The sequence below is a fragment of the Falco biarmicus genome, chromosome 13 (genome assembly GCF_023638135.1).
Source record: "Falco biarmicus isolate bFalBia1 chromosome 13, bFalBia1.pri, whole genome shotgun sequence".
Taxonomy (NCBI): domain Eukaryota; kingdom Metazoa; phylum Chordata; class Aves; order Falconiformes; family Falconidae; genus Falco; species Falco biarmicus.
This window is the reverse complement of record NC_079300.1, coordinates 29,248,262-29,276,209: the sequence shown is the minus strand read 5'-3', so window position 1 is coordinate 29,276,209 and position 27,948 is coordinate 29,248,262. Positions and strand designations below refer to the sequence as shown.

At 58.5% G+C, this 27,948-nt stretch overlaps 2 protein-coding genes across 3 annotated transcripts; one reads left to right on the top strand and one right to left on the bottom strand.

Annotated features, from left to right (window-relative positions):
* Window positions 1-77: 77 nt before the first annotated feature.
* TSPEAR (thrombospondin type laminin G domain and EAR repeats) lies at window positions 78-23,942 on the top strand. Of its 2 annotated transcripts, XM_056358185.1 has the most exons (13): window positions 78-865; window positions 12,873-13,093; window positions 13,180-13,418; window positions 13,545-13,635; window positions 14,229-14,385; window positions 14,788-14,919; window positions 15,638-15,688; window positions 16,125-16,357; window positions 19,259-19,445; window positions 21,425-21,654; window positions 21,949-22,136; window positions 22,467-22,568; window positions 22,861-23,942. In XM_056358185.1, exons 1-13 carry the CDS (start codon window positions 820-822, stop codon window positions 23,012-23,014), a joined length of 2,031 nt encoding a protein of 676 aa, XP_056214160.1. In that variant the 5' UTR covers window positions 78-819; the 3' UTR covers window positions 23,015-23,942. The 2 variants fall into 2 exon arrangements, with proteins under 2 accessions (XP_056214160.1, XP_056214161.1); XM_056358186.1 differs by lacking the exons at window positions 78-865; window positions 15,638-15,688 and adding an exon at window positions 9,699-10,401.
* A 738-nt stretch (window positions 23,943-24,680) lies between these two features.
* On the bottom strand, window positions 24,681-27,647 carry LRRC3 (leucine rich repeat containing 3). Its single transcript, XM_056359175.1, has 2 exons — window positions 27,506-27,647; window positions 24,681-26,130 (listed from the first exon to the last, which is right to left on the bottom strand). The coding sequence occupies exon 2, from the start codon at window positions 26,126-26,128 to the stop codon at window positions 25,265-25,267; it is 864 nt and encodes a 287-aa protein (XP_056215150.1). The 5' UTR covers window positions 26,129-26,130; window positions 27,506-27,647; the 3' UTR covers window positions 24,681-25,264.
* Window positions 27,648-27,948: the final 301 nt, after the last annotated feature.

Below are 27,948 nucleotides of genomic sequence, written 5' to 3'. Positions count from 1 at the left end.
GAGTCCAATTCTGACTTGGTCCAAAGGAATGGAAGGGTTTATCCTAACGCAGCTAAAACACATGGGGATGTTTTACATTTTTACATGTGTTACAAAAACAAAGGGGACGCTTTAGAGGAGTGGAAGAGTTGACACAGTTGCTTGGGCTTTCCCGGGTGGCCAGTGTCTTGTCTCTAATGATGGCTATGACCTGATAATTCAAAGAGAACTAAGAAAAGTGACTGGCATGCAGCAGGCTTGCTAACTTGGGTGTTTTAAACCACCCAGTGAACGTATATACCAGACAGCCTTGCAGGTGACAAAATAAGCAGAAGTCCTAAAACTTGCTTTGTTGAGGTGAGAACAGCTGTCCTGAGTCATGGCTCTTTTCTTAGCTGAAACCAGCAGCGAGCGTTTGTGTTCACTGAAAGGATTAAACATGGCACTGCAGTCAGCATGCTAGATACCCTGTTTGTTTTATTTGCAGGAAAAAAAGAAAACTTCATCATTATTATTCCGTAATAAACTGAATCCCCGCAAACAGCATGAGGGCTCATCTCGCATAGCTCCATGCTGGTGTGGAGGTGGGTGGGCTTCTGCTGTGCCTGGCTTGCCCAGAGACAGTTTCGCTGCACAGGCAGCTGCTTACAACTGGGGAACACCTGAGAGTCAAAGCCTGTAAAGCTGCCGTGCCAATCCTGTAATAGACTTCCCTGAAAGCCTGTTCCTCTGCGTTCATGAAAGAATATTCATGTTGACAGCATGTGTAATACTAGCCAGTAGCAATGTTTTTCTGAGCAGTTGCCTTTTTTTTTTAGTCTGCAACAGTTTCTATACAACATGTTCTTTGGGGAGTGTTGGAGCTCTACAGGTGTTACACATGCAGGTAAGGTATTAAAGATTTTTTTTTTAAAAAAATATTTATCTGGATTATATTTGCTTTAGGCTTTTATATTTAAAAAAGAAAAAAAAACCACCACCAAAAAAACCCAAAACAAAGCCCTTCAACAAAGCTGTAAAACTGTGAGCAACGTCCTCTTTAAAGCCTTTGTATATACATACATCCACACACGCACACTTTTTTTTTTTTTCCCTTGGCAAGTGGAGCTGTGTCAGAACACACACAGTGGGATGTGAGACATTCATTAATTGTGTTTTGTGTGCCTGTGTGCATGCAAGCGGTTCTTTGAAAGTGCGAGCTCCCAGGCGAGAGGCGTTTGGAGCCACATGAAACGACTGCAGCTTCGGGGCAGAGCCAGCCCCAGGCTTCTTTCCAGCTTTTCCTTGGCTGGAGCTATATCATGGATGGAAGGTGGTGTGCTGCCTTTGAGGTGAAAGCTCTGCCTCTTTGCAAGTTCCTTGCTTTCCTCCTGCAGTTGCATCTTGGTGAGGATGCTGTGTGTGTTTTGCCCCTATGGGAATCGAAACACCCTCTCTTGTCAGCACAGACCCGAAATGTCCATCCTCGGTGCCAGCCGTGCTGCTAATACTGGGCTTCTCTCGGACGTGGGATTGGTGCAGTGTTTAGGAGGTGGCTCCAGAAAGGGGCTGGAAGTGGCAGCCCCCCAGCCCTGTGGTGTGGGGCGAGGGCTGTGTGGGCTGACTGAGGGGCCTTGAGCCCGGGGCAGCGGCAGGGCATGGATGTATGAGTGTGGCAAGTCCCTGTGTTGCCTGGGCAAGAAATGGCGCTGGTTACCTGCCTCACCTTGCTTCTCTCAAATTTTCCTGACTCAGGGGAAGAAGAAAATCACTGCCTTTCAGGAAGCTTAGGGGCTGGGGGGAGCGTAAGGTGAGGGATGCTGAGGGTCTTGCTGCCAGCTAGTGGGATGGTGAGGGGTGGCAACAGGGAAGAAGAAGGGGCAGGAATCTGGAGAATTCCTCTTGCACCCGAGGGTCTGGTTGGGGTGAGCTGCCCTCCCCGTGTGCTACCTGAAGAGCAGGGTGCATGAGCCCCTGTACCAGCCCCAGCGAGGGCTCCCCGTGTCTCCTCTTGTCCAGCTGGGTCCAACCCCACGTCACACGCACCAAAAAATTGCTCAAGCCACTTAATGCTTGGTGGTCCTACGTAACGTGCTCGATGCTCTCACAGTCCCCTGGGAGCCCAGGGTGGCAGGGAGATCTGTGGCTCCAGCCTGGTGACCTTCCTGCCCCCCCCGGCCCTGATCCTTGCAGCCGCCTGCCAGATCCCGGTCCTGCCTGGGCCACCAGCCCCTCTCCCGGGGCGGGTGGTGTAAGAGCAGAGGGGAACCAGCCAGGTGGCTTTTGAAAGTGGCTCGCACCCCCACCACCACCCCGAGATGTGACTTAGCAGCAGTTAAGATTATGGGGTATGTTAATATATAATTAATGGTAATGATACGGACGGTGGGTTATTACAGGGTAGCTGCCGGTGCTAGCAGCGTGTGCGTGAGCGCTCGGGGAGCGATTTGCGAGCGGGTCTGTCTGGTCATGTTGTTCCTGAAGGGTGTGGGGGAAGATGAGCCAGGTTCTGGGCCTGGTTCTCTCCCTCCATGCGTGGGGCACCAGCTGGCCCCAGCTCGCCAGGGCAGGGCTCTCTGGGGGCGCTTTGATGCATTTAATGGGGGGAGAGGCTGTGGCTCAGTGCTGCTGTCACAGCTCTGAAAGGAGCCGGTCACCCTGGCCAAAGGGTGGCTGGGGTGCCCTGGGGCAGGGCTCGTGGGGCTGTGGAGCAAAGACCAATGCACCCGCCGCGGCTGCCCCTCTGGGGGCTGCAGGAGATGCAGGAGGTGGGTTCAAAGCAGCAGAGATGCAGGATGCAACATGCTGGGTGGCACCCACGCACTTGGATGCTGGGCCCAGCACGGGGAGGCTCTCCGCCCACAACCGGGTTGGGAATTTTGCCCCAAAACAGTTTTTTTCCCATGCCAAAATAATTTGGCAAATTGAACCCAAATTGGGGCTGGCATGACGATGTTAGGTGAATCGGGGTTTCTTCGCTGAGTCTGCCCAGGATGGGGTTGCGCAGGCTCCTCTCCTGGCGTGCTGCTTCACCAGCACCCGTGTCTTTCTCTGCTGGTCTGGTCCATGTGTGCATCCCTCCAGGCGTTGCCAGCAGCAGCCATTGGGTGCTGGGGAGATCCTGCTCTGTGGGGCAAGTCTGTTTGAAGGGCAAGAGAGGTGCCCACATCTCCGAGCTAACAGTGAACTGCAGAGCTGATGGCCAGGGCTTTATGCCTTGCACGGCTTCTCCGTGCCATGCATCCCTCCAGGAGCCAGGAGATGGTGAGGCATGGGGCAGTGACCAAGTTGGGGGAGTTTGCTCTGAGGCAATGGTGGAAGCCTCTGGGGTTGGAGATCCTTCTGGTCGGTGTCCATGGGCTCGTTGCCAGGGTGGCTCAGGAGGGGCTTTGCTCAGCTGGAGCTCGGCTTTGCTTGAAGGAGAGATGCCAGAAGGGCAGGCTGGAGGGCAGGTGTTTTCAAAACCATTTTGCCTGGAGAGGCGATTAGAAATTGAGTTTTGTCCTCAGCCAGATCCTGCTTTGACACAAGATCTTCTACCTTGGAGCCTAGGCATGGCCTTGGTGGGAGTGCTTGTGTTTGAGGGCCTTATGGAGGTCTTAGGGCTCTACATGAGACTTGGCTTTATGAAAACATCCTTGTTTTTGTTGCTGAAGCCACTTGTCTGTACTGTCCCCATGCAGCTTCACTTTTAGCATTTGGTGCTCTTCAGCATCCATCCTTTTAACACCCAGTCAGTAACTGGGGGGCACGTGATTGCTTGTACCAATTAATTGCAATTCCCGTCAAACAAGACTTGTGTTAGGTTGAGGAACTTCCCATGTGTTAGGTACCACCTTCTGTAGATGTTCTTCTGCTCCTCCTGCAGTGCCCGTGGAGACTGGTCAGCCCAGGGTGATGCCATTATGCTGAGCACCCTGTCGGTGGGACCCCAGTTCCCCCTCCTACAGCAGCCCCTGCTGCCAGCCTCGCCTTGTCCCCTCCCAGCTCTAACCCCTCCCCACTCTTGCAAAGTGCAATTAGGAGCAGCCTCCCCGGTGGTTTCTGAAAGCCCAGACTTCAAAGGCAGTGATGGCTGGGCAGGGAGAGGATGGGCTGTAATTAGAGACCTGCTCAGGGGGCAATCAAGGGGGGATGCTTGTCCTGCTCATGCAGGGTCCTGCTGTGTGACCTCCCGCTCCCGGCTGAGGCCCCGCTGCCAGCAAAGGCTGCTGCCTCGCTGCAGGGCCAACACCGGGAGCGGGAGCCAGGCTCCCAAGGACACCCTGCTCTGCTCTTCGCCTTCCCCACCACTCGAAGCCGTGGGCTGGGCTCACCCTTTCCCCACCGCAGGCATCGTGCCTTGGCGGGTTGTGGGAAGCTGGAGCATCTCCGGGATGCCTGACGGTGCTGGGGAGTGGGGCAGGAGCTGCGGTGCATGCAGTAACCCCACCAAGGATGCTGGCTCCGTCTCTCTCCGTGCTAGCGGGGGCCGGGCTCTGAGTGTTGGGTGGCGGGCGCCTGGGAATGGGGGTCACATCCCCCCACCAGTGTCTGCACAGCTCTGAGCGCAGTGGGGCCGCGGCACCGCAGCCGGAGCGGCTGGGCAACAGCACCACGCTGGAGGAACTGGCCCAAAGAAAGTCTTGGAAAACAATAGCAATTGTTCTCTGCCTTTGTTCCCTTCCCTCCCCGGAGGAGATGGAGCTGTGCTCGGCTGCCGGCGGGTGGCCAGAGTGAGTGTGACTGCCTGTGCTCCTGCCTTGGCACCCGGGGAGCCCACCTCACGTGCTGCCTGCTCCACCGCCTGCCGCCCTCCTGGTCCCACCAGCTTCTCCAGAGCCTGAATCACGGGTAATGTAATAATAAAAGCTTTACATTGTCATACAGGCAAGGAATAAAATTGGGCCCTGATTCTTTTTGTCATGGGGCAAGAGATTTTCTTATGGCTGCAGAGCAAAGCGGTGCTAAAGCCGCTATTCTTTGCTGCAGGGCACTGGACCTGCCAGAGGGAGGACCTGGCCAGAGCCCTGAGTGCTGGGGGAGCTCTGGCTGAAGGAGGGGCTGCGACGCCCACACCTTTCCCTAACACCCTGTGCGGTCCAAGGTAGGCTTCGTCCAGAGAGAAGGTGCTGGCCGGGCCCTAACCAGGGAGTCACAGGATTGTTTCTGGTCCAAGCAGCGCCGTGCATCCCCTCTCCTAGCCTGCTGGTTCCTGACAGGCCCAGGCATGTGGGGTGAGTCCCCGGGCTTCCCTGCCGTGGCTTTTTCTGCCTTTTACCACCATCCGCCTGCTGCGAGCTGGAGCGTGTGGTCACTGCCCAGATCAAAGGACTACAAGGCAAAGGCGGAGGGTTTCCTGCAGGGCTGCCAAGGGAGATTATTCTGTGCATGGGGAGCGGCTGCGCATCCCAGAGCCAGCTCCAGGCCTGAGGCATTACCCCAAGGCAGCCTGCTGAGAGATGTGGCGCTTAGCACCGGGTTTGCTTGGCCAAGCTTACAGTTCCCCACGCAGAGTCCTCGGGTTTGCATATTCAGCCTGGTGAGCTGCCGCTGCTGCTGGAAGAAGGCTTAGACATTTGCAAAACCCTTCCCTTTCTCCCCTCTCCTCTTGCAAGCGCATGCTGTGCAAACCCCCAGGGGCTTCAGGCAAGTGCTATGGCTGAAGAAGCACAGAGCTGGGAGCAGGCTGGGGTGGGCTTGGGCGCCGAGGGGCTTTCCAACAGTAAGTGCGAAATGGGAACGTTGCCTGCCTCCTCTTGGCCCTAGGAGCTCTGTTTATCCCCTTTGCAGAGGGATCTTAGCTGAGCTCAAAGGCAAGCAGGGCTTTCATGTTGCAGGTGGAGCAGGGAGTCCAGGCAGAGCTCCTGGGTCTCCTGCACCTCTGCTGCGTGACACGTTAGCCCCCTCACTACTCTTTGCCTCCGTGTAGGCGTAAGACCTACAGAAAACACCCAGAGCACCCTTGCCATCGTCTGCATGCTCACAGTGGCTTGTGTTTGATGCCCTCCATCCATATGGAGCCACTTGCCGGAAAGTGGTGATTGCAGAACCAGGTTGGGGTCCTGTGGCTGCAGGGAGGTGGCACTGCCTCTTGCAAGAGGTTTGGGCACACCGGAGGGAGATGGCAAAAAGGAAAAAAAGCATTGTCACCGAGGGACAGGCAGCAGCGAAGGGCTGTTTGTCACTTGCAGGGAGGGAACAGGGGGAGCTGTGGCCACTGGGCGCTGCCGAGCCCCGTCCCGAGCAGCCCTGGTGCAGAAGTGTCCTGTCTTTTTGCTTGTACTGGCCAGAGTTCAGTGACTGCTTTTTGGAGCCCTTTCAAAGCCCGGCAGCTCGGTTGCCATGTGTCCTCCAAATGCAGGCAGGATGCTCAGCTCGCTCCTGGCTGCCTGGGAAGAGACCTGGGCTGCAGGTCACCAGCCCTGCCTGCTGCCTGCGGCCAAGGGCGAGGGAGCCTCGCCGGGACCGCCACTCCCGGCTCCTCGGTTCCCTGGGGCTGGCAGCGCTGGGAAGGTGTGTGGGTGTGTGGACACAGAGGGCTCTGGGATGTGAGCGATGCTGGTGGTTCGCCGCTGCCCGGCAGGGGTTGCTCCCGAAGGCAGCTCCGCGCCTGGGAAGCTGGCAGCAGGACATGCAGCGCTGGGGCAGCTTTGTGCTTTTTTTTTGGTGGCTTTCCTAAAAATGGTGCCTTTTGCAATCCTCCCAGTCCTTCGACAAAACTTTTCCTGGCAAAACCTCTCCAAAACTTCTGGGAATTAAGTTTGTGAAATGTGATGGGGTTAAAGACATTTACACTTCTTGTACAATGCTGACAGCTTTCCTGGTGTGGAAATTTCTTGCTGGGACTCCAGTTTATGTTGACGGGTTGGGCTCAGGGAGCTGAAATTGCTCCAGGAGACACGGGGAAGATTTTCAGCCTAGGAGAAAGGGCTGAGGCGACAAGAGGGAGCCTTGGAAATGGCTGAGGATAGAGACCCCATCTGTCCCTGTCCCACCATCGGGGTGAAGGTGGTGTTCTGGTGTCCAACCTGAACTGGCATCTGGAGAACTGCAATCTGGGGTGATCCTGAGAACAAGTTTCCCCCATTCCTTTCAAAACCGACCCCAAAGAGCTGATCCTGGCCCTGCTGCTCATGCAGGCAAGCCTGGCTGTGTGTGCTCATTGCTGACCTCCAGCTCTGTCCCTGAGGATATGTGTGGTCACACCTGTGTGGTGGCCAGCCAGCCTCAGCTGGCTCCCCTGGCCCTGCCGGCGTGGGCAGGAGGGTGGGCACAACACTGCCTGCTGCCAGCCAGAGCCCACGCTGGGGACACCCATGAGATGGGCAGTTCTGCATGTTACGTATAGGGTCCCTCCAAGCTTTGCCACAGCCGGTGCCTGTATGCATGCTGCATTTCAAGGGGGGAAGCTCTTGCAGATGTCAGGAATAAAGCCTGAAATGAATAGGACTAACAAGCCCTGAAACATGACTTTGTGTCTGCAAATAATAAGGAATGAGTTACAGTCTTGGAAGAGCAGAACATTACCCTGTGTGCAGGGTCCAGCCTGTCCCTGGCCTTCATTAGGTGCCCTCCTTGCACTGTCCTCTGCATGGAAGCTCTGCTTGAGATGTATTGTCTACAGATGGGTTTCTCAACCTTTTCTAACCCAATGATGGCCAACCTTTTTGGTGGAAATCCAAGGATCGTTTTGTTCAGAGCCGCCACATGGTTTTATTTACGACCCATGCGAATTAGGCAAACGTCGCGCTGTTTGTCTCTTTTATTTCATCTTCTCGCGCTTGCTTGTGCACATAGGAATGTGCGCGTGTGTGCTTAGGAACAATTTTGCAGACCACTTCCTACTGCCGTTGGGACACAGAGCAGGTCCGGGACCCAACGCGACAGCAGGCAGCGATGGGCCCCTGTCCTTATTTCACATCACAGCTCGGTTCCCTGGGGAGGGAGAAAAGTGCCAGGCACTGCCCAAGCCACTCCACCATCTTCTGTCATGCCAAGGTCCCCAGCCCAGGGATGGGGAAGATCCTTGAGGACCATCAACATCCCTGTTCTCACCAGGAGACCGTTCATTAATGGCACGTGGCTGAAAGGCAGCCTGAGCCCACGGTGCTGGGCTGAGGACTGCCTGGCATGTCCTCCATGCTCATCAACAGGGGCTTTGGTTCCTCCACCTCCTGCCAGGAGCTCCCTGGATCCCCCTGCTTCTGGAGGGGACACCCGCAGCTGTGTCCTCAGGTCTGGAGATGTCCCCACCAACTGGCTTTTTGGCCGAGGAAGTGCTGAAAGGCAGCTGCATCCCCTCGGAAGAAACCAGTCGTCCTGGCATCCCCGGCAGGACTTTTCCTCCCTCCCCAGGAGGAGTCGCATGGGCTGCCCAGACCCTCGCAGAGCTGGCGCTGGCCTTGGCGGGAGAATTCCCAAAATCCATCCACTTGTGCGAGTCCCCTACTCGGGGCAGTGCTGCCAGCTCCCAAAGCCACGCTTAACTTGACACATGTGTGCGGCCTTGGGAAATGCAGCAGTTCTGATTCTTATTTGTGCTGCCTTCTTCAGTGCCAACCTGCCGGGAGGCAGGGCCCTGGCAGCAGCTCTGCTCCGCTCCGTGCTAGCCGCCCTTCCAACGCACCGACCTCTCTGCCGGATGGGCCCCGGATGCCGGTCCCCGCTCCTCCTGCCAGCAGACGTGGCGTGGGGTCCCCGTGAGACGGCTGGTCCCAGCCCTGGTGCTGGTGGGCATTGCCAAGGCCACAGGGAGCATCACCAGTGGCTGAGCCTGTTGGGGGTGGGGTGGTTTGCACCTCCCGCATCCCTTGCAGTCGCCACCAGCAGCTGCCTTTCAGGACCCCTGGGTTTGGGTAGTGGCTGTGCCACTGGGTGCTGTCCCCAACTCAGGGGTGAGGATGGATGGGGAGCCAGCGGTGCCTCACCTCTGCAGCTCGCTCTTGAGAGAGGTTAAGCTCTGCTTAGGTTCCACTTAAGCGTGATTCCAGTAGAGGCCCGATTTGGAGGATGCCCAGAGAGAAGCTTTGTGGGGAGGGGACTCTGTGCAGCCCTACTCAGTGCAGAGCATCCCCGGACATGCGTGTGGCTGCTCTCTGGGTTTCAGGGACTGTCTGACTCCGATACGGAGGTACCAACCCCATTTGGCTGTCTCCAGGGTCCAAGTAGCTGCTCTTAGGATTTGGGACGGAGGTGCCGGGTGCTCTGCTCCACCACGTGCCCGCGCCCCATGGGCTGCACCCTCCTGGCCGCGGCACGGAGGGTTTCGGGCTAGCAAGGGCTGGCGACAGACCGGCACGAGGCATGGCTGTGAGTCCAGCTCCGGCTGTTCCTCGCTGACGAAACCCCCAGTTTGCAACACAATTTTTTGGCGTATCATCCTGGCCATCCGCTTTCTATTCTAGTGCTCGCCTTGCGGGAAGGATTTGGGGATGGGGGCGGGGGGAGCACATTTCAATTGTTCAGGGAATGGAAGTAAGTTGTTTTGCGGCTGGAGAAACCCAGTGGAGCTTGCTGCGTGCAGGGAGTTTTTCCACTGCTGTCTCTCCCATTTGAACAGCATAACCTCGAGGGTTTCCAAACTGACGCTCAGCACGTTGCCACCAGCCTCATGGCAGGGCCGGGTCTGGTGGCCGGCTTTGGGCTGGAGCCTTGCCCCGGGCACTGGCTGTGTATCACCTGCCCGAGGCCATTCTGGGGGAGAAATATGCACCTTGTGGGGTCTGACTTGTTTTTTGAGCAGGGTGGAGAGAACCGGAGAGGACAGAGGATTGCCCCCCAGTACAGGCTGGGATTGTGCTGCTGGAAGCTCAAGGCTTTTGGGGTAGAAGGTTCCCACCTTGGTCTCTCCAGGCAGGAGTGAATCTCCCACCTAATCCCATGGGATCCTGGAAAAATGAATCACCAAAAATTAAAGGAAGCAAAGAAAAAAAAAAATTAAAAAATCCCTCCCCAAAGCCGCCTTCCAGAGGGTTGGGCAAAAGATAAAAGCTCTCCAAGGAGCTGGGACTCCTCCTCTCCCACCACTGACTTCTCATTTAAATGTCTGCGTGCAGGCTGCAGCCAGCACTGCCTCCACGGCCGCCCCAGGGGAGCCCCCGCCAGCCCCCCGACTCCCACTCCTGCCTTGCCCCCGGGGACGATGCCCACACAAGGGGACAGCAGAGCTGGGGCTTAGCACCCCAGAAGCAGCTCGACGTGGCGTGTCCCCGAGGCAGATGAGCCAGTGGCGGGGTGCTTCGGGTGGTCCTGCCAGCAGACTATATGAGAGCTCCTGGGGGGGCTGAGCCGAGCGGCGCCTGCCTGGGCACGGAGGAGTAGACGGCAGTGAGGTCCCTGTGCATGGACCCCCTGAGGCCAGCCCCCCGATGTCGGCTCCGCTGCTGCTCTGGGTCATTCTCCTCCACTGGGCCACCAGCGGGGGCTTCATCCGGGGAGGCAGGACGTGGCAGCACTGCACAGGTAGGAGCGAAGGGTGGGCTGCGCCGGGAGGGAGGCGTCAAGACAGGCTGTGTCGGGAAACGTGCTGGGACCCGTGTGCTCCCATGGGATGTCCCCTGCGCTGCCAGGGGAGACCCCAGAAAGTGTGCTCTGTTTGGGGGGCATGTGGCTGCTGCGGGGTGCCCCGTGTGGGGCAGCCTCTCCCTGGCAGCCTGTCCCTGGGGTTTCAGTGCCTGGGTGCCAGTGGACTGAGCCTTAGGGTGACAGCATGGTGCGATGCCTCAGGTGCTGCAGCTGCCTGCACCCGTGGGCAGCAGGTAGTAGGGTCATCCCTGCACCTGCGGCCCCACAGCGTGGCAACCAGGGAGCGACCAGCAGTTCTCGGTGCCGTGGGGAGAGCCAGGCGCCCGTCCCTGTGGCACAAGCATTGTACCAAGGTCTGCTGACCCCAGCGACCAACATGCTGGGACTGGGGGAGAGGAAGGAGAAGTAGAGGAGAGCCATGAAGTCCCCCTGGAAATTCCCTCAGGCCACAGACTCTCTGGAGCTCCCTGTGCTCTCTGCCAGGCACAATCCTGGCAGCAAAAGCTCCCAGAATGTTTCCGTCCTGCCGCCCCCTCCGAGGCGCTGGCAGCTCCTCTGGCATTTCCCGCAGGGAAGTACCAAGAACAGCCTGAGCCGAAGAGGGTCCTCATCCCCTGGTTCTGCCTTCCCATCCCCATGCCGCACGGTCCCGGTGTGGGCAGCAAAGCTTCAGCCCACTTTTTAGGGCTGCTGGGGCCCAGGCTCCGTGTGCTTGGGGCTTGTCTCAGTTTGATGGCGCCTGTATTTACATTGTATTACAGCCCAGCTGGTGGTGAAAAGGAAAGCTGGGAGAGATCGGAGAGTTTCTGCCCACCACCTCTCCCCCTAGGTGCTCCGGTCAATCCGGGGGTGTCCCTGCTGTCTCCAGGCAGCCTCAGCTAGAAGGATCCCAGGGTTGTGAGGCACCAGCATCAGCACATTTAAGCGTCCCCACGTCCCTCCTGCCGGCGCCTGGTGCAGCCCTGATGCTCCCAGCCTGGGCTGAAACACCCCGGCCACTGTCCGAGCCCTGCTCTGATGGGTAGCAGCGACTGATGCAGGAGGCAGGCTGGAGCACACATCTTTGGGTTTCAGGATTTGGGTTTGGTTCTAGGAGTCGGTCCCCTCCTGGCCAACAGCGTCGGGCACAGCCACCGGCTCCAGCTGAGCTGTCCTCCGGCTCATCCCTACCGCCCCCAGTGCAGTCAGGGGGTCCTGAACCACCCCACAAATCCAAGCCTGAATTCAGCTTGTGCATTTTGCTGAGAAAACAGAAACTGGTCATTCCCCAAGTCGTGCCTTTCTGAAATAAGTTGTTTCCGTTAAGCCTCCCCCACCGAGGCTTTGCTTTGGGAGCAGCATTGAGCAGCGGAGGGGCGGACAGGGGGAACGCCGAGGTGGCAGGGTGGGAAGGACCTTGCCATTCTCCCTGCTCTGGGCTATTCAAAATATTCAAAAAGTCACACAGTGGACACAGTTACCACTAAGGGATGTCACACAAGCAGATTCCTCCTTGCTCTGCCCATCTGGGTTTGGGTTGCAGGGGGTTCCCGGGCAGAAACACTTCCCCTCTCCAGCTGGTTTGGATTCAGACACACACGGGTCCAGCCTTGCTCACAGCTCCCTCCCTCCCAGCTCTCCTGCTGTGCCCCAGCAGCCAAGACTTATTAGTACAAATAGGAGCTAAAAGCCTGGTCTCACTGGAGATGGGACAGAATCAGGATTTTTTTAAGTCTAGCCAAGTGCTGCTTCATCCTGTAAGCATCATCACCAAGCTCTGGTGCCCTTTGCTATGGCCACCACAATCCTGCCAGAGAAACATTCAAAAATAAAAGCTGCGAGAGTGCCAAGGTGAGGATGGTCAGAGAAGCATCCGCTGTGGGTACTGGCATGGGGCTTGCTGAAACATCGGACCGATGCCAACCCCAGCACTGGTACGTGGGGACAGCTTTGCAGTGCTGGTGCATGGTGCTGTTCTTCACCTGGGTGATGCTCTGGGGCTGCGCACGTTGTTTTCTCCTCTGGGGAGAGGATAATTATTTAATGAGTGGTTTTGGTGCCTGCCAGGGGAGTATGTGCATGTGTGCAATGAGGGCTGGGTTGGGAGAGCCTGGACCGGGATGGAGAGAGGAGCACCGTGCCCCACTGCCCCCGGGAGGATGGGGATGGGCGGCTGTCCTGCAAATGAGCCTGTGAGTGCTGGATCCCTGCCTGCTCTTCTGGCTCTGGCTGTTGTTGCTGGTGCCAGTGGGTCCCGAGGAAGCTGGTGGCAGCCTGGGGCTGCCTGGCCAGCAGGTCCCGGCCCTGGGGTCAGTGTTCAGAGCTGTATCGCTGGGGCGATTCACGCAGGTGAGCCTGCACACTTGGCATTGCTCCCAAGTGGTCAGGCTGCCATTGTTCACGACGTGCTCCGCTGTCTCTCGGCACAGACCTGCGCCCACTGGACATCCTTTCGGAGATGGTCCCCGCTGGTGGGCTGGCCCATGGCATGAGGGTGTTTCAAGTGCAGGGAGTGCGCGGCTTCCAGCTTGCTGCCTCGCGACCCCGCGTCCTGGGCTTTCCTGCCTCCCGGCTCTTCATCCACTGCGACCGCTTCCCCGAGGAGTTCTCCATCATTGTCACGCTGAGGGTCCTCAGCGTCCCTGCCAAGGTAAGGGCTGCCAGCCGAGCACAGAGCGGGCACAGCCCAGCCCTGCAGCTTGTGGCATGCAGATCTGAGTCCGTGCCCTCCCGCAGAGAAATGAGTATGTCTTCACGCTGATGGCGGAGGAGAGCCCCAGCGTGCTCGTGGGGCTGCGCTATGCCCCCAACAAGCTCCACTTCCTCTTCTGGAGCCAGGAGCGTGCCGGCGGCTGGCAGATCCGCGTCACCTTCCCCAACGTCTCCCTCTCCGACAACCAGTGGCACACACTCGTCCTGGCCGTCTCTGGCCAGTCCTTCTCCCTGACAGTGGACTGCAGTGTCCCCAAGGACGTGTAGGTCGGGGACAGTGGCGGGGGGCTCAGGAGGGCTGGTAGGGTGATGTGCCTCCACCAGCATCTCCTCCAGGCACCAGCAGATGCTATGAAATTGTCCCTTGACTCTTCTCTGCCCATCCGCAGGGTGGTGGAGACCCCATTTCCAGCCTCTCTGTCAGTGAAGCGAGCCAGCTTCTACCTGGGCAACAGGAGAAGAAGGAAAGGCGTGTTCACGGTAGGTGCCCCACAGTGCAGGGCTGCCCAGGGGTGCTTGTGGCTGGCCACGGGGTGAGCTGCAGCCCCCCCTCAGATCCCTATGCTGGCAGGGCTTGGGCCATGGCACAGGCAGCGTAAGTGGCCATGGGTCCCACCACCAGCCTCAGTCCCAGTCTGGCTGTGGGCGTGCAAGGGGCAGTGCTGGCCACTGGTGCTTTGTGGGACAAATGTGTTTTTAAGAGGACGTTGCCAGTGGTGCGGTAGCAGAAGGACAGTTGTTGGCAGAGTCTTGTTGATATAAAAGTTAGGGCAGTGCCCGATCCTGACCAGTAGTGAAAAGCAAAGGCGGTGAAAGCTGCCTGCAGCTAATGAGCCCCTTGCCAACGCTCCCCTTGCGCCAGCTGTTAAATTGCCCAGGATGGAGATTTTGGCAGGCTGGGCATGTAACGAGGGGCTGATAAATGCATGTGAATCCCAGGGAGGCTTCCACGGCCCAGGAGGGAGGGGAATGAGCAAGAGTCAGGGGGGAAATCCAGGGCATGAATCATCTGCAGTTTCCATTTCTTGGTCTTGCTGGACTTGTTCTCCATCCTGCTGCTCCTGCTTTCCCAGGGCTTGCTGAGACAGCTTGTCCTGCTGCCAGGAGCCGATGCCACCCCTCGGATATGCACTGCCATGAACTTCAAAGTAGCAACGCTCTCTGTCCCCACCATCCTCCAGGATCTCCCTGCAAAACCAGCGAGCAACGAGGTGCTAAAATACCCCTACGGTCAGTAACTGCCCACGACATGTGCTCGGTTGGTTGCCTGCTGTGTTCATTGAGGAAGGCTCCTTGTGTGGGGCTGGGCACGGAGCAGAAGCAGAGGGGAAGAACATGTCCCCAGCACCCTCTGTTTCTCAAAGTGTGCATGGGGTGGGATCCCTGTCCGAAGCTCCCCTTCCTTGGTAGTGCTGGGCACATGCCAGTAACCCCCCGGGTGTCAGCCCCTAGGGTTTGCTCAGCCGGTGGCTGGCTGGCTCGGTGCTAGGATGCCATTTCCCCCATTCCCTGGTGCCCATCATCAGGATGGAACCGGGACAGCCAGCCCTCCCTATGTGCACAGGGATGAGCCTCGCTGCTCCTCTGTCATGTGCGCTAAGAGGCACCTGCCTTGCTCCTCTCCGTGCCCAGAGACCGACACAAAGGTGACCCTGGGGTCCCGTCCACCCTGCACCAGGCAGGAGAAGACACAGTTCTGGTTCAACGCCTCCCGGCGAGGCCTGTACCTCTGCAATGGCAGCACCTGGATTTCCTTGCTGGAAGGTACTGGTGTGCAACGCGCTCTCGGGGATGGAGGGAGGTTCTTGCAGCAGAGGTGGAGCAGAGATTTGCCCTTGACAGCACTTTGGGGTGGGAACCAAGTCAGGCAACAGCAGAACGAGGGGTCTGGGGTGTCCCCCTTCCTCTCTGCTGTTTGGCCCGGCTCCGCTTTGCTCTTGGTGCCCGCATCAACACTTCCAGTGCAGCTCTGGAATCGGGTGTCCCTGTGAGCCAGCTCCCCTACCACTCACAGAGTGCCCATGTTGTCCCTCCACCTTCATGTCATCCCAGCTCTGGTAGCCTTCGTGCAGAAAACAGTGGGGCGACAGTGGAGTAACAAGGTGGCAAAGCAACCAGAGCCTGGAGGGATGGTTGTTACTCGCTAACAACATGGATTTTGCCTACTGGTGTGCTCCCGCTCACTGTAGACAGTCTGGCCAGGATCTCTGGTGAGGACGTGGAGGATGGGGCATGCCCACAACTGAATTGTCCTTCCCCCCTCTCCTGGGGTTTTTCTTATGCTGGTACCCACATGGAGACCTCATGCTGGGATCTTGCTGACCTGTGCCCTTTGATGCCACCAACACTGGCCCATCTTCTAGCCCTTCTCCTGCCATTTGTCCCTTCCAGTGCCCACCCATTTGCCGTTGGGACCACACTTAGGGTTTCTGTTCTAATTCCTGGCATTAATTCTGTCTAAGTCTTCTCTGACTTCTTCCAGAGCTCATGCTGACTCCAGCCAGAGAAAACATCTGGTGCAGGGCTGCTGCAGGTGGGTACGGGTTAACCCAGCTGGTCTCAGCAGCCCAGGCCCTTTCGCTGTAGGTCTGTTCCTCTCCTCATTCTCTTTAGGATAAATATATCAACCCACTTGGTAAGAAGCGATCAAAACATGCGGCATCTCATCCTTCCCCCCTCCCAGGGAAGACTGCTCAGCAGAGCTCTTGGCAGGCCTGCTCTCCGCTGGAGAACAGGCAGGGCTGGATGGGCCTGGATGTGCTGCCCAGCGAGACGGAGTCAGGCCATTTATCACCCCCTCGGGTTTTGGCCCCTCACCACCGGCGCCACCAGGACCTTCATTTTCCCCCACAAAGCTCCGTACAGCAGCAAGTGCTGGCAAGCCAGCTCTGCTCTGTCACGTGGGGCACCCCTCCAGGCCAGGTCATCTGGTTTTAACCTCACCCCTCTTTTTTTTTGTGGCCTCCTAGTCAAACATCGGCTGGACTACGTGGAGGAGTACCAGAACCTCGTGACCAACTCTGAGACGATGGGTGTTGAGCTCTTCACCATCCCAAAGGTGGGACTGTTTGCAGCCACTGCCAACCGGTACAGCCCCCCAGGATCGGCCATCTACAAGTGGACTGACGGGAAGTTTGTGCCCTACCAGAACATCCCCACATACCAGGCTCAGTCCTGGAAGTATTTCACCATAGGAAAGAAGGTCAGTCTGCCAGGGAGGTTATTTCAGTGCCTTCACATTTTAGTATATTAAACTGCAATTGCCCCTCACTGGCTTCTCCTCTGAAGCCCTGAGCCTCGAGCATGGTTTAGCAGGAGAATCTTTCTCCCTTCTGTCTTTGATGGGGTCACACTGATACACATATTCATCTGGTAAGGGTCTGTCCTAGGGACTGGTGGCTGCTTGGTGGGCTGCCCTCTGTTTTACTAGTTTTGCTGAGACACAGCTACATCCACACAGGCCATTTCCAGCAACTGATGCTGGCAGCAGAGGTAATTGTGCGTCCAGAGTGCTCACATCTCTTCCCTGGGGATCTCCGGGATGTCTGCAAGGTCAGCCTCCAAAGCCAGCTGTTGGAGCTGGATCGTGCCATGGGCTGGGGTTCTAGCAGGCTCTGCCTGTGCCCGCCTCAGGTGTAGCGAGTGCCAGTGCCAAAATGTCCATCCCGCAGAGGCGCAGTCCAGCCTGGTCTGGGGGGGCTCACAGCACGGCTCTGCCCTGGCGCGAAGGCTGAGCCCCGGCGGGGCAGGGTTTGCTGCAGTTCCCACCTGGCACGGCAAAGCGAGGCAGGGGTCACCCCGGGCAGTGGCTGCGGCATTGCTTTTGGGGACACGCAGCTCCTGACATGGGAGCACAGAGAGCAAAGCCCTCCCTGAGCGCTGCCTGTGGTGGGTGTCCAGCCACACGTAAGGTCTGCTCTGGTCTCAGAGATCTGCCTGTGGTCTTAGAGAACCCGCAGCTCCCTCCCGAGACCCACTGAGCCCAACCTCCTGCATTTTTAAGCCCGCTTGCTTTTGAATCAGTCCAGGACTTTGGAGCCATGTCTCCTCCCTGGGCATTCTGCCACAGGACTTCTGCAGAGTATCTGCCTGGTTCCTCTCCCTGGGGAGCTACTTACCACTTTGCAAGGAGGCCTGGGCAAGCCAAAAAAACATCTGCTGAGAGCCAGCTCTGTGCCAAGCTCCCAGAGAAGTTGGGACTGCTCCCCCTCCGGCATGGCCTGTTGTGGCTTTGTCACCAGACACAGCGCAGGGTGGCTGCAGGGCTTCCCTGTGCAGAGCCACATGCTCCAGGGTACAGAGGGATGGGGCAGAAGTCCTGCCCCCAGGCTTGGTGGTACCCACAGCCCTGCTGTTTTGGATACACATGGGCCACATCCCTCATTACCTGCCTGACGGTGGGGTCCTGCAGAAAACCTGGTCAAGCCCTGAAAATGCAGCTGTGTTGCAAAGCTGGCCTTGGGCTGGGGGCCATGCCTGCCATCCCCAGCACTGCGCTGGCTCTGCAGAGCTCCAGCTGCACTCTCACGGGCAGGAGATGGCAACATCCTCAACTGGGGTTTTATCTGCTGATGGGAACCACCTTGAGACTCCCCAGTGTTAGTCTGGAGCCACAACATCCCCTTGCAGCAATGGCTGCAGGCGCAGGGAAGACCACCAGGCTGGGGGGTCTCAAATCTCCATGGTGTCCCACACTCGTGTTGGTGCTCACCAAGGCTCATATGCTCTGGGTTTGCCTTCAGGTCTTCACTGAGAAAAACTTACTCAGACTTACTAGGCAGGATGGCCTCTCTCCTGCACAACTTGGGGCAGGTTTTCCAGTTGGTGCTAGCCTTGGTGCTCCAGAGTGGCTGGGGACAAAGACAGGTGCTCTGGGTGCAGCTGCCCCTGCTCAGCATGGAGCTGGTGCCCAGACAGATGTTGCACCAGCAGTGGTGCAGATCTCTCCAGTTAGCCCAGGTTCCTTGCACATGTTGGAGGTGGGTGCTCTGTAGTGTGGGGACATCTCTGTAGGTGTCAGCACCTTGTTACTGCACCAGGACTCGCTGATGCTCTGCCAGGATGGGGTGAAGAGCCCCAGAAGGCAGCATCAGGGTCTCCTGGTGGCTCCTGCCAATGGAGAGCAAGGGACCACAGGCTCCTGAGTTGTGGGGCTGTATCCAGGCCTTTCTCTTCCCTCTGAAGCTGTGCTTCTGGAGATGCCCTGAAGGGACTCCCTGGACCGGGACCGGCAGGGAGAGCTGCCCAGCACTGGGGATGCACCTTCCTTGGTGTGATGTGTGCACCCAGCACAGACCTCCACTGAGGGTGGAAGGTCTCTGTCCTTGGGGACGGCTGAGCCTCGGCTGGACAAAGCCCCAGGCTGGTGCTGGCAAGGTCCTGCACTGGGCAGGAGGCAGGAGACCACCCCCACTGGCTGGTGTCTGCTTGTGGACTGTGGCCTTGTGCTTCCTTGTGGCCCAAACAGGGGCATAACCTCTGGCACGCCATAGGAAACCCGCTGGGCTGGCGGGGCCGGCGTGCCACACCGCACGCCCCCAAGAGCTCGCATGTGCTCCCCGCCTTGCGCAAGGCCATCTCCGCTGCTGTGCACTTGTCCCTGACACTTGCAGTGGGGTTTTCTTGGTCTGGCAAATGCTTTGTCTCGGAATCATCATGATATCTGTGATTTTTCTTCTGAACAACCTTTCCTTACATGGAAGGTTTGGTAGCTCAGGCCCCTGTCCCTGCCCAGCCTGTTTCACCCACATGGCTGTGCTCTCTGTCCCCGGGGCCGGTGGGGTGCGAGCGGCTGCGGCACGGCTCTCCCTCCGCTTGGCTCCAAGGCTGTGGTGGTGGGTTTTGTCCCTGCGCGGGCTCTGCAGGCAGCAGGCACTGCTGCTGCCATGAACAAAGGCCCCCGCAGGCCAGCAGGTCCGGGTCCCCGCGTTGGGTGCACTGTACTGCTTGGGGGCTGCTTGGGGACCCCTGCCAGCCAGGGCTGCCTTGTCCCACACCAGCCACCTCAGTCCCTGGCCCTGCATCCCGTGAGTCATTCTGCCTGTGCTTGTCCACGCTGCTTTGAGAAGAGAAAACCAAGATGTCCTGGCTTGTTATTTTTCAGATCTTCCTAGCAGTGGCTAATTTTGAGCAGAATGACAGGGGTCAGGAGTTCTCTGTAATATACAAGTGGAGCCACAGGAAAGAGAAATTCATCACGTACCAGAGGATCACCACGCACAGCGCTAGGGACTGGGAGGCATTTGTCATTGAGGGAGAGGCTTTCCTCGCAGTGGTCAACCACAGAGAAGGTACCCAGCCCTTAAATTCCCTACCGGCCCGGCTCAGATGGGGCAGGTGGCCCTGGGGTGACACCAGGGACCACGGTGCCCCGCGGCAGGCACCCTGCTCGAGAGCATCCTCCTGTTGCCGTGGAAACACTGCAGCTTCCTGCGCATCCTCTGCCAGAGCGCAGGGCATCCTCATAGGCATGCAGCTGGAAGCACGGTGTCCCTCAGGAAGCCTGAACCTTGGCAGACCATCTCATTTTAGGGGAGAAAAGCACTTGGGGAGGTGGCTGACACGGTCCCCCCCGGGTTTCTGACAGCGGGGGAAAAGGACAGGAGTAGGGGCAGTGTCTTTGCTGAATCTCTCTGCTTTTAATTTGTTTCCCCCAAAGCTACATAACACAGTGGGGTGGTGAGGGCAGCTGCGTAGGTTTGCAGGGGCTGAACCTTTTGAGATGCCAAAGCCTTGGGCTCGTGAGCACACAGGAAAGTGAGGGAAGCCGAGTGAGAGCCTGCTGATGTCCCTCCGTGGGCACCCTCCAGATGTGATCCAGCCTCCTTCCCCTCCCAGGCCATGAGTTGTTCTGGGTTGGGGCATGCACCTCTCAGCACAGGGTATGAATGGGTCAATACCACGTCCCTGGGTCCCCAGGATGCTCCCAGCCGGGTTCAGACGCTGGGCCGGTGAGCTCCTTCACTACCATCAGGGCTGGCTCCTGGGGCATCAGCTCCTCTGGCACCAGGCTCAAAGCTGGTGGCAGGTTGCTTGGGCACCAGCTGCCTGTGAGCTGGGCTAGAAACTCCCTGTGTCACCTGTTGGACCCCACCACAGCCAGTTTTGACGAGACCTACTCCCATGGCAGCTGCAGCAAAAAGGTCCCTTCGGTGGCCATGTACATCATGCAGGGGTTAAGACCACCATGGCCAAGCCAAACCAGAGGTGTTCCCCTTAGGGGTGGGCGAGGGTCAGTCCCTGAGGAGCTGCCACTTATCCGCATGGCCATTCCCCACACACCCTCTTCTGCCTGCAGCCCTTCTTGCCAGTCTCTTTCATTGCAATGAGGATTGGCCATAAACCCATTAACGTGTGGTCCTGCTGCTGCTCAGTCACCAGAAACACCAGCAGGGCCAAGACGAGTACAGCAGTGCTCAGTGACTGTGGGGTGGAAAGGGGCTGGGGGTGCCCCCCTCCTGTCCCAATGAAGCCAGCTCTTTGTTAGAAGAATGTCTCTGGCTGGAGGGGCTGTGCCAGGGTGAAAGTGCAGAAACTTTTTAAGCTTTAAAGCCGGCCGGGTCCTACACAGACATGAGGTCAAGATGCTTGAACAGAGCCCAGGAACTGGACGGGGCATGTGTTTGGGTGCTGGTGGGCTCAGCCTGAGTGCTCAGCACGGGGCAGGCTGCGGGCTGTGGCATCCCCTCCCTCTTTCTGGAGTTCAAGCCATCAGCCAGGACTGGCACAAGGAAGTCCCTGGCCAGCTCTAGCACTCGGGAGCTGAGCACAGGGACTTGGCTGAAAAACATCAGCATGGTGCCGTTCCAGCTGTGGCCCCCTCCCAGATGTGCAAGCTTGTGTGCGAAGGGCGATGGCAGCCCGTGGTGTCGGTAGCTTAGGGACTCAGCTGGGACTGGCCCCGCTTTACGTGGCTGCTGTGCCTCTGGTGTGCTGCTGGGGTGGGGGGACAGCACCCTCCCATCCCTCCTCTGCCAGGGGCTGTGGGAAGCTGCCACCACAGGTTTGGGAACAAGCTGTCAGCATGTTTGATAGGGATGGAGGCTCTAGAGGCTCTTTGACTACTTCTTGGGGAGCAATCGGTCACTAGCAATCAGCCTTGCAACCTGCTGGCAAATATTGGCATGGCTGAACCTGTTCCTGGGTCTGGTTTCTAACACGAGCCAGGCGTTCCTTTTCCTCATGGTGCACGTCTGTCTGTCTGTCTGTCTGTCTGTCTGTCTGTCTGCCTGCCTGCCTGCCTGTCTGTCTGTCTGTCTGTCTCCCACAGGGAATAACCACAACATAGACAGTGTGATATACAGGTGGAACCCTAGGACAGCGTTGTTTGAAACCAACCAGACCATCCCTACCTCTGGAGCCTATGACTGGGAATTTTTCACCATTGGGCCGTATTCCTTCCTGGCTGTGGCTAACACGTTCAATGGCACATCCACAAAGATCTACTCGAACATCTACATCTGGCTCAGTGGCTCTTTCCAGCTCTTCCAGTCTATCCTGGTAAGGCTTGGCCACTGATCAAACACTACACCTTGGTCTCCCCTCTGGGTTTAGACAAGCCAGGGAATAATTACAGAGAGAGATGTTCTTCGGTCCTCTGGAAAGGCAGTGAGATTTTCCCACTGATTCTCCCATAAGGATTGACACAGTGAGGTTTATTTTTTTCCTTGGAGGATTTTAGGAGTGGGTAACTTCCCTGCTGCACCTCTGGCAGGTCCCCACACACCTCACAGCATCCTTGGCTTGCAAAGGCTCGTCCATATGCACCTTCTCATGTGCCTTCCTTCCCCACAGACTTTTGGTGCTGCTGACTGGGAGGTTTTTCATGTCGGGGACAGAGTCTTCCTGGCTGTTGCAAACAGCCACAGCTATGACAGCAAGACGCCAGCACCCTCTAACTTCTATGCCATCAACTCCTCCATCTATGAGCTGAACATCACTGCCCAGATGTTTGTCAAATTCCAGGACCTCCTCACCTACAGGTACCTCTGCAAAGAGTCAGGGTGCTCCTCAGTCCACGTCCTTCCCCTGAGCAGCCTGGAGGTCTCCTGGAGGGTTCGTGCAGGCTTGCACACTGCTAGGGACCGAGACTTCGTGGGGAGGGCGATGGGTGGCAGGTCTTTGGCACCAAATCCCAGTGGGAGCTAGGAAAAGGCCCTGGATTTGGGAACAAGGGTGGATTTCCTCTCAGAAACAGCCTGGGAAGAGCAAGGTTTTCTGTGTACCATCAGGGTGGCAGCGATTGGGGTGGGGCATGGACATACAGCCCCTTGGGGCCACCTCACCTGCCCCTCTGCTTGCTTCATCCTCAGTGCCCTGGACTGGGAATTCTTCTCGGTGGGAGACGACTCTTTTCTGGTGGTAGCAAACTCCTTCGATGGCTTCACCTTCTCCGTTAACAGTATTATCTACAGGTACTGCTGTGGGGGGAGGGCAGGGTTGGCTGGTTGTTCCCAGCGGGAAAGAACCTGCCGGGAGCCCAGCATGGGGGCAGCCTGTGTGGATGCTGGCACAGCTTCCCAGGGAGGACAGATAGGACTGCTCCCTGTTTCTGGAGAGGTTTCTGAGCAGGAATGAGAAGCTCCAGTAAGGGTCATCCCACCCTGAACCGCAGCAGGGAGGTGGGGGATGACAGCCCCACGGCTCTTCTGCCCCATTCCAGGTGCCTAGCTTGGGCCCCAGGAGCTAACTGCCCTTCATGTGCAGGTGGCAAGGCTATGAAGGCTTCGTAGCAGCTCACCACCTCCCCACTGTCGGCTGTAGAGACTGGGAGGCATTTCACACCGCCGAGGGTTCCTACCTCCTCTACTCCAGTGCCAAGGAGCCGCTTTCCAAGGTGCTCAAGCTGAAAACCACCTGAGGTGGCTGAGACACGCTCAGCTCATCGCCAGGATTGGGGCAAGCTGGGCATCGAGGTGAAGACGGACCACAGAGCCCGGGAATGGCTGCAGCATCAGCCCTGCAGCTGGCTGGTTGTGCACTCCGCTGGAGGGGGAGGAGGAGGAGGGGAGCCCCAGGCTCCCTGCAGCCTTGCCCCGGGGGCTGGCAAGGGGGCTGTGACCCTGCTTTGGTGCTGTTTCTCCTGGGCGAGCTGTCCTACCATGCTCCAGAACCATGTTCTACCAAGGGTGCCTGGTGCCCAGGCACTTCCCTGGACTCACCGGGACCCTGATGCTTGGTGGTCTCCAGCCAGGAGGGACCCAGAGCCGCTGTTGATTGTGGCCAGAGCCTGCACAAAGCCGGGGAAGAAAGACCGAACAGTGTGTGTTCTGCTGGGAGGGGTGTATGGCCAGGGGGAGGAAATGACATGTAAGAAATTGGGGAAAAAGGTGGCTTTGGGCTTGGCTCTGGCTGCCCAGTGCCTGGGGCTGCAATGCTGCTGAGGACCCACCTGGTTCGATACTGCACGCCACGCTTTGTATCCATCTCCAGTGGCCTTGCCACCCCATCCCGCTGCCGCAGGTGCCTGCCCACGCTCCCACTCTGCCGTGGCCAGTTTTGGTTGTCCTCACTGAGTGACGTGTGTATGTATTGTACAAATCGACAGATGTGTACAAGGAGCAATGCTGGTCCTTGCACGCCTTTGCATGAGGTTAGCAACTCCTGAGCAAACCTGCATTGGGACAAATCCAGCTACCATGGGCATGGGAAAGACCCAAACCTGCTCCAGGTGAAACTATGGCCTCTTTTCTTTTCCTTGCCTTTGCTGGGGGATTCTTTTGCTTAACCAGGGCTCTAATAAACTGTGTGTACCCAGCCTTCGTCCCACGCGCAAGCTGCAGGTACCAGAGCTGCTCTGCCTGTGGCAGAGGCTTCCCTCCACTCAACAAGCCACTCCTACGTGAGACAGGGCCATGTCTGTGATCACAGGTGGCCGGTGGGGATAAGGTGGCCCTGAGCACAGCAACGTGCTGGGGTGAGGGTGCCCCTCTGCCTCCCCCTGCCCGGTAGCCTCTGCCTCTCCTGACCAGCCCAGAACATCGCTCAGCCTTCCCCAACCCCAGGTTTCCTGCTGGGGCTGGGCCACCCACCCTGGCCCTGGGGAGCCTGTAGGAGATGCCACACACCAGGAAGGGGCTGGGGGGGTCACGGCCTGAGCTGCCCTGGGGTCCAGGAGGGCTCCCAGGCAGCCCCTGCAGACCTCCCTCCTCCTCCAGCCCAGCCACAGCCACATCTGGCTTTGCTGGGAAGGACCATTTCTTGCTTGTGAAACAAGCCAGAACTTGATTCGCTTCCATTACACTCAGCCACGAGCAACATCTCTAATTTGGCCTCGAGGAAGGGCAAGATAAGGTGAGACATACCAGATGAGATGCAGAGGCACCATTTGACCAGCTGGCCCCTGCTCAAGCAGGCTGGGGTGAGGGTAGAGGAAATGTGACCTAACAGGAGTCACACTGGTACACTGAATTTAGGCTTGTCTGCTGTGGGAGGGTTTGAATTAGGACAAGCGCGAACCCCTCAAGCACCACTGCCCTCCCCCAAAGCCCAGCTCCCAGTGCAGCGCAAACCCGGAGGGCTTTTCCTATGTGCGGGGCTTTATTGAGGAATCCAAAGTTTGGGAGATCAGCCCCGGATTGCTGGCTGCAAGCAGAGGGTGCTGAGATGCTGTGCGGGGGCTGGGGCTGATGTCCTGCTCCCTGCGAGGCTGGTCCCTCACTGGAGCTAGGATGGGGTGACCCTGCTGCACAGAGAGACCCATCCCTCTGCACCCCAGGGTCCAGGGACCTTCTGGCCCCACAAAAGCCTCCACCCTCATCTGTCTCCCCCCAGGAGCTTGCTCTTTCCAAACCACATAGACCACGACCATGTGGCTGGGGTTGCTTCCCCTGCAAGCCCAGCTCTAGAAGGGGAGAAGGGGTCTCAGCAGGGGGTTCCTCCCCAGGAACCTGGGTTCCATTGACAGGTCTGCGTGGGGTGTCCCCGGCATCCCTCCCCCACGTGGTTTGCTCACGCTCAGTCCAGCATCACTAGGGAGGGGCAAAGTCGGTGGCACTCATTTGCAGGACTGGAACAAGCACTGGAAAATCCCATAGAGCAGCTTTGAAGGCCACCAGGTTGCCACTGGCTCCCTGCAAAGAAGCTGGGAACAAGGCGCCCCAATCCTGCACTACAGGGCAGTGCTGGTGGTCTCTGCATGGCTCGGGGCACTCGGCAGTGACTTCAGGTAATCCACGTGCTTGCAGGTGTCCTCTCGATTGTGCCGGACATAGCAGATCACATAGACAATGACCATGGCAAACCAGCCAAACATGGTGATGAACATGGCCACATCCGTGGTCCTCTGACGCACACTGCAGAAGTTGACACCGGCATCCAGGACCTGGAGCAGCGGCTTGCCCACGTACTCCTCCCGTGGGGCCGTGTGGCAGGTGATGTCCTGGACAGAGTCGGGGTCCAGCCGTGCCTCCCACAACACCTCCTGCAAGGCACACTCGCAGTGCCAGGGGTTGTTGGCCAGCCGGAGCTTGGCATTGAGCGCCAGCAAGGCCTCCTTGGGGATGCTGCGGATGCGGTTGCTGGAGAGGTCGAGGGTACGCAGCCCGGCAGCCACCCCTTTGAAAGCCGCCCTGTCAATCTTCTCAATGGCATTCCTGGAGAGATCGAGTTCCTCCAGGTGGGAGAGGTGCCTGAAAGCATTGCTGGGGATCCTGGTGATGCTGTTGGCATCCAGCTTGAGGAACACCGCGTCTTTGGGGATGTCCTTGGGGATCTCCTCTAAGTGCCGGGAGCTGCAGAGGACGGCCTTTGCCCCTGCCCGCTCCGTGCACTGGCAGCTCGGAGGGCAGGAGCTGCCCCAGGGGACGCAGAGCAGGAGGCAAAAGAAAGCCTGGGCGACGCTGGCTGCCGGCATTGTCGTCAGGGTCATCTTGCACCCAGCCAGCTCGGCATGGCTGCTGGCAACTCCCTGGTGGCTGCAGCAGCTCCCGGGCAGCAGGGCAGCTCCTCTGCGCTCCTGCAAAGCCTCTCCCATTGCTGGAGGAAAGCGGTGGGTGGAGGGGATATGACACGGCGTTATTTCCTGGAACACCACTTACGTCTCTTGTAATGTGCCCTGGCAAAGCAGTGACAGGCTGGGCTCAGGGGCCCAGAAAACAAGGGCAGAATGATACTGGCCACTGTCTTTTCCGGGACCACTTAATTTGGCTTAAGATTAATGATACCTGGACACAGAGCTGCAGAGATGAAAAACTCTCCCCCCCACCCCACCCCCATCTGAGCAAGAGACCACCCAGGCAGGCAAAGGGGCTGCAGGACGTGGGGTGTCGAGACCCAGTGTTGCCTCTGCCCCTGCCTGCTGCCAGTTCCCTCATGGGATGTGGTGATTTGCTTCTGGAGAACAGCAGCAGTAAATTCCTATCTCACCAGCCCCGAGTGTTAAAAAAAAATGATGAGTCAGACTCCCCAGATCATCAGACTGGCTTAATCACCACTGTGTTTTTAAATAACAAGATGTGGAGTTCTTTTGCTTTCCCCATCTGGTCCATGACCTGGTACAAGTCACGTTTCCAAGGGTTTTGCCAAAGCAGAGGTTTGGAAGTGACTTCGTTTTTTAAAGTAAAGAGTACGGTTTAACAGCCCAGCTCCGGGAGCTGGAGCTTAAGAGAGGAGCCACTGACTATCCAAGTAAAGGGGGCAATCTGGGAACCTCAAGGGCCACCCCAGCCCAGCTGGGGAAGAGTCAGGAGGTAAAGCAGGTAGGCCTTCTTTCCTCTGCCCTTTGGTGTCGCTCACACCTCTCCTGCTGCCTTGGTCAGGCTGGGGGGAAGAGATCCCCAGGTGGGGGTGGGGTGGGGGGAGGCACAGACCCTGGCAGACCCTTTCACCTGGGAACGAAATTGAAATTGTCCACAGTGATCTCATTAGGAGACCAGCTGGGCCCCAAGTCATTATCCCCCTGGCACCAGCATCCTTCTGATAATGGCATCCTCCTGGTAACAGCATCCTTTAAGCACTGGCATCCCTCAGGTATGAGCATCCCCAGGGTACCACTCGGGGGATGCTCGTACCTGAGGGATGCTGCCGGCAGACCTGCCGGTGGACCTGCCCAGGGCCGTGGGACTGCGCAGTGGGCTCTTCCAGGGGAGACGAAGTTGCGCTGCCTGGGAACCCTCCTGGCCCTGCAAACGCTCCCGGGGTCCGGCCCAGCCCCGGGGGGGAAGCGAGTACCACGCTGCGACGCCGGCTCCCACCGCCCGCCCCGCGCCCGCCCCGTACCACCACCCGGCCGGGCACCGGCGGCCGGGGGCGATGCCCAGCCGCGACCCGCGCCCACGCCCTGCCCGGGGCCGGGGACCCGCCGGGCTCCGCGCAGCACGGCCGCCGCCACGGGGCCCCGGGGGTCCCTTACCCGCTCGGCCGGGGGCGGCTCCGCTCCGGCTCGGCTGCGGCTCCGACTGCGGCTCCGGCTCCGGCTGCGGCTGCGGCTGCGGCTGCGGTGCGCGGCGGCTCGGCCGCGATCAGCCCCGGCCCCACCTGTTGCTGCGGCTGCCGCCGGGGTCCCGCTCCCCGCCGCGGTGGCACCGGGCCGGGCGGGGCGGGGGGGGCCGGGCGAGGAGCTGGGCGGTGGGACAGCCGGGCAGCACAGCCACGGTGCCAGCGTCCGCCCGGAGCCCTTTCGTGCTGTAATTGAGTGATGCTAATTAGGTTTCAGCTATCGTTCTGAGGCTGGGGGCACCGCTCGCTGGTCTGGGAGCTTTGTCCGCGGGCGGTGCGAGGCACGACCGGCTCTTCCCCCCGCGCGGTGCCCCCGGCCCGGCCCGCGCCTGCGCCCCCGGCGGGACGGCGGGGGAG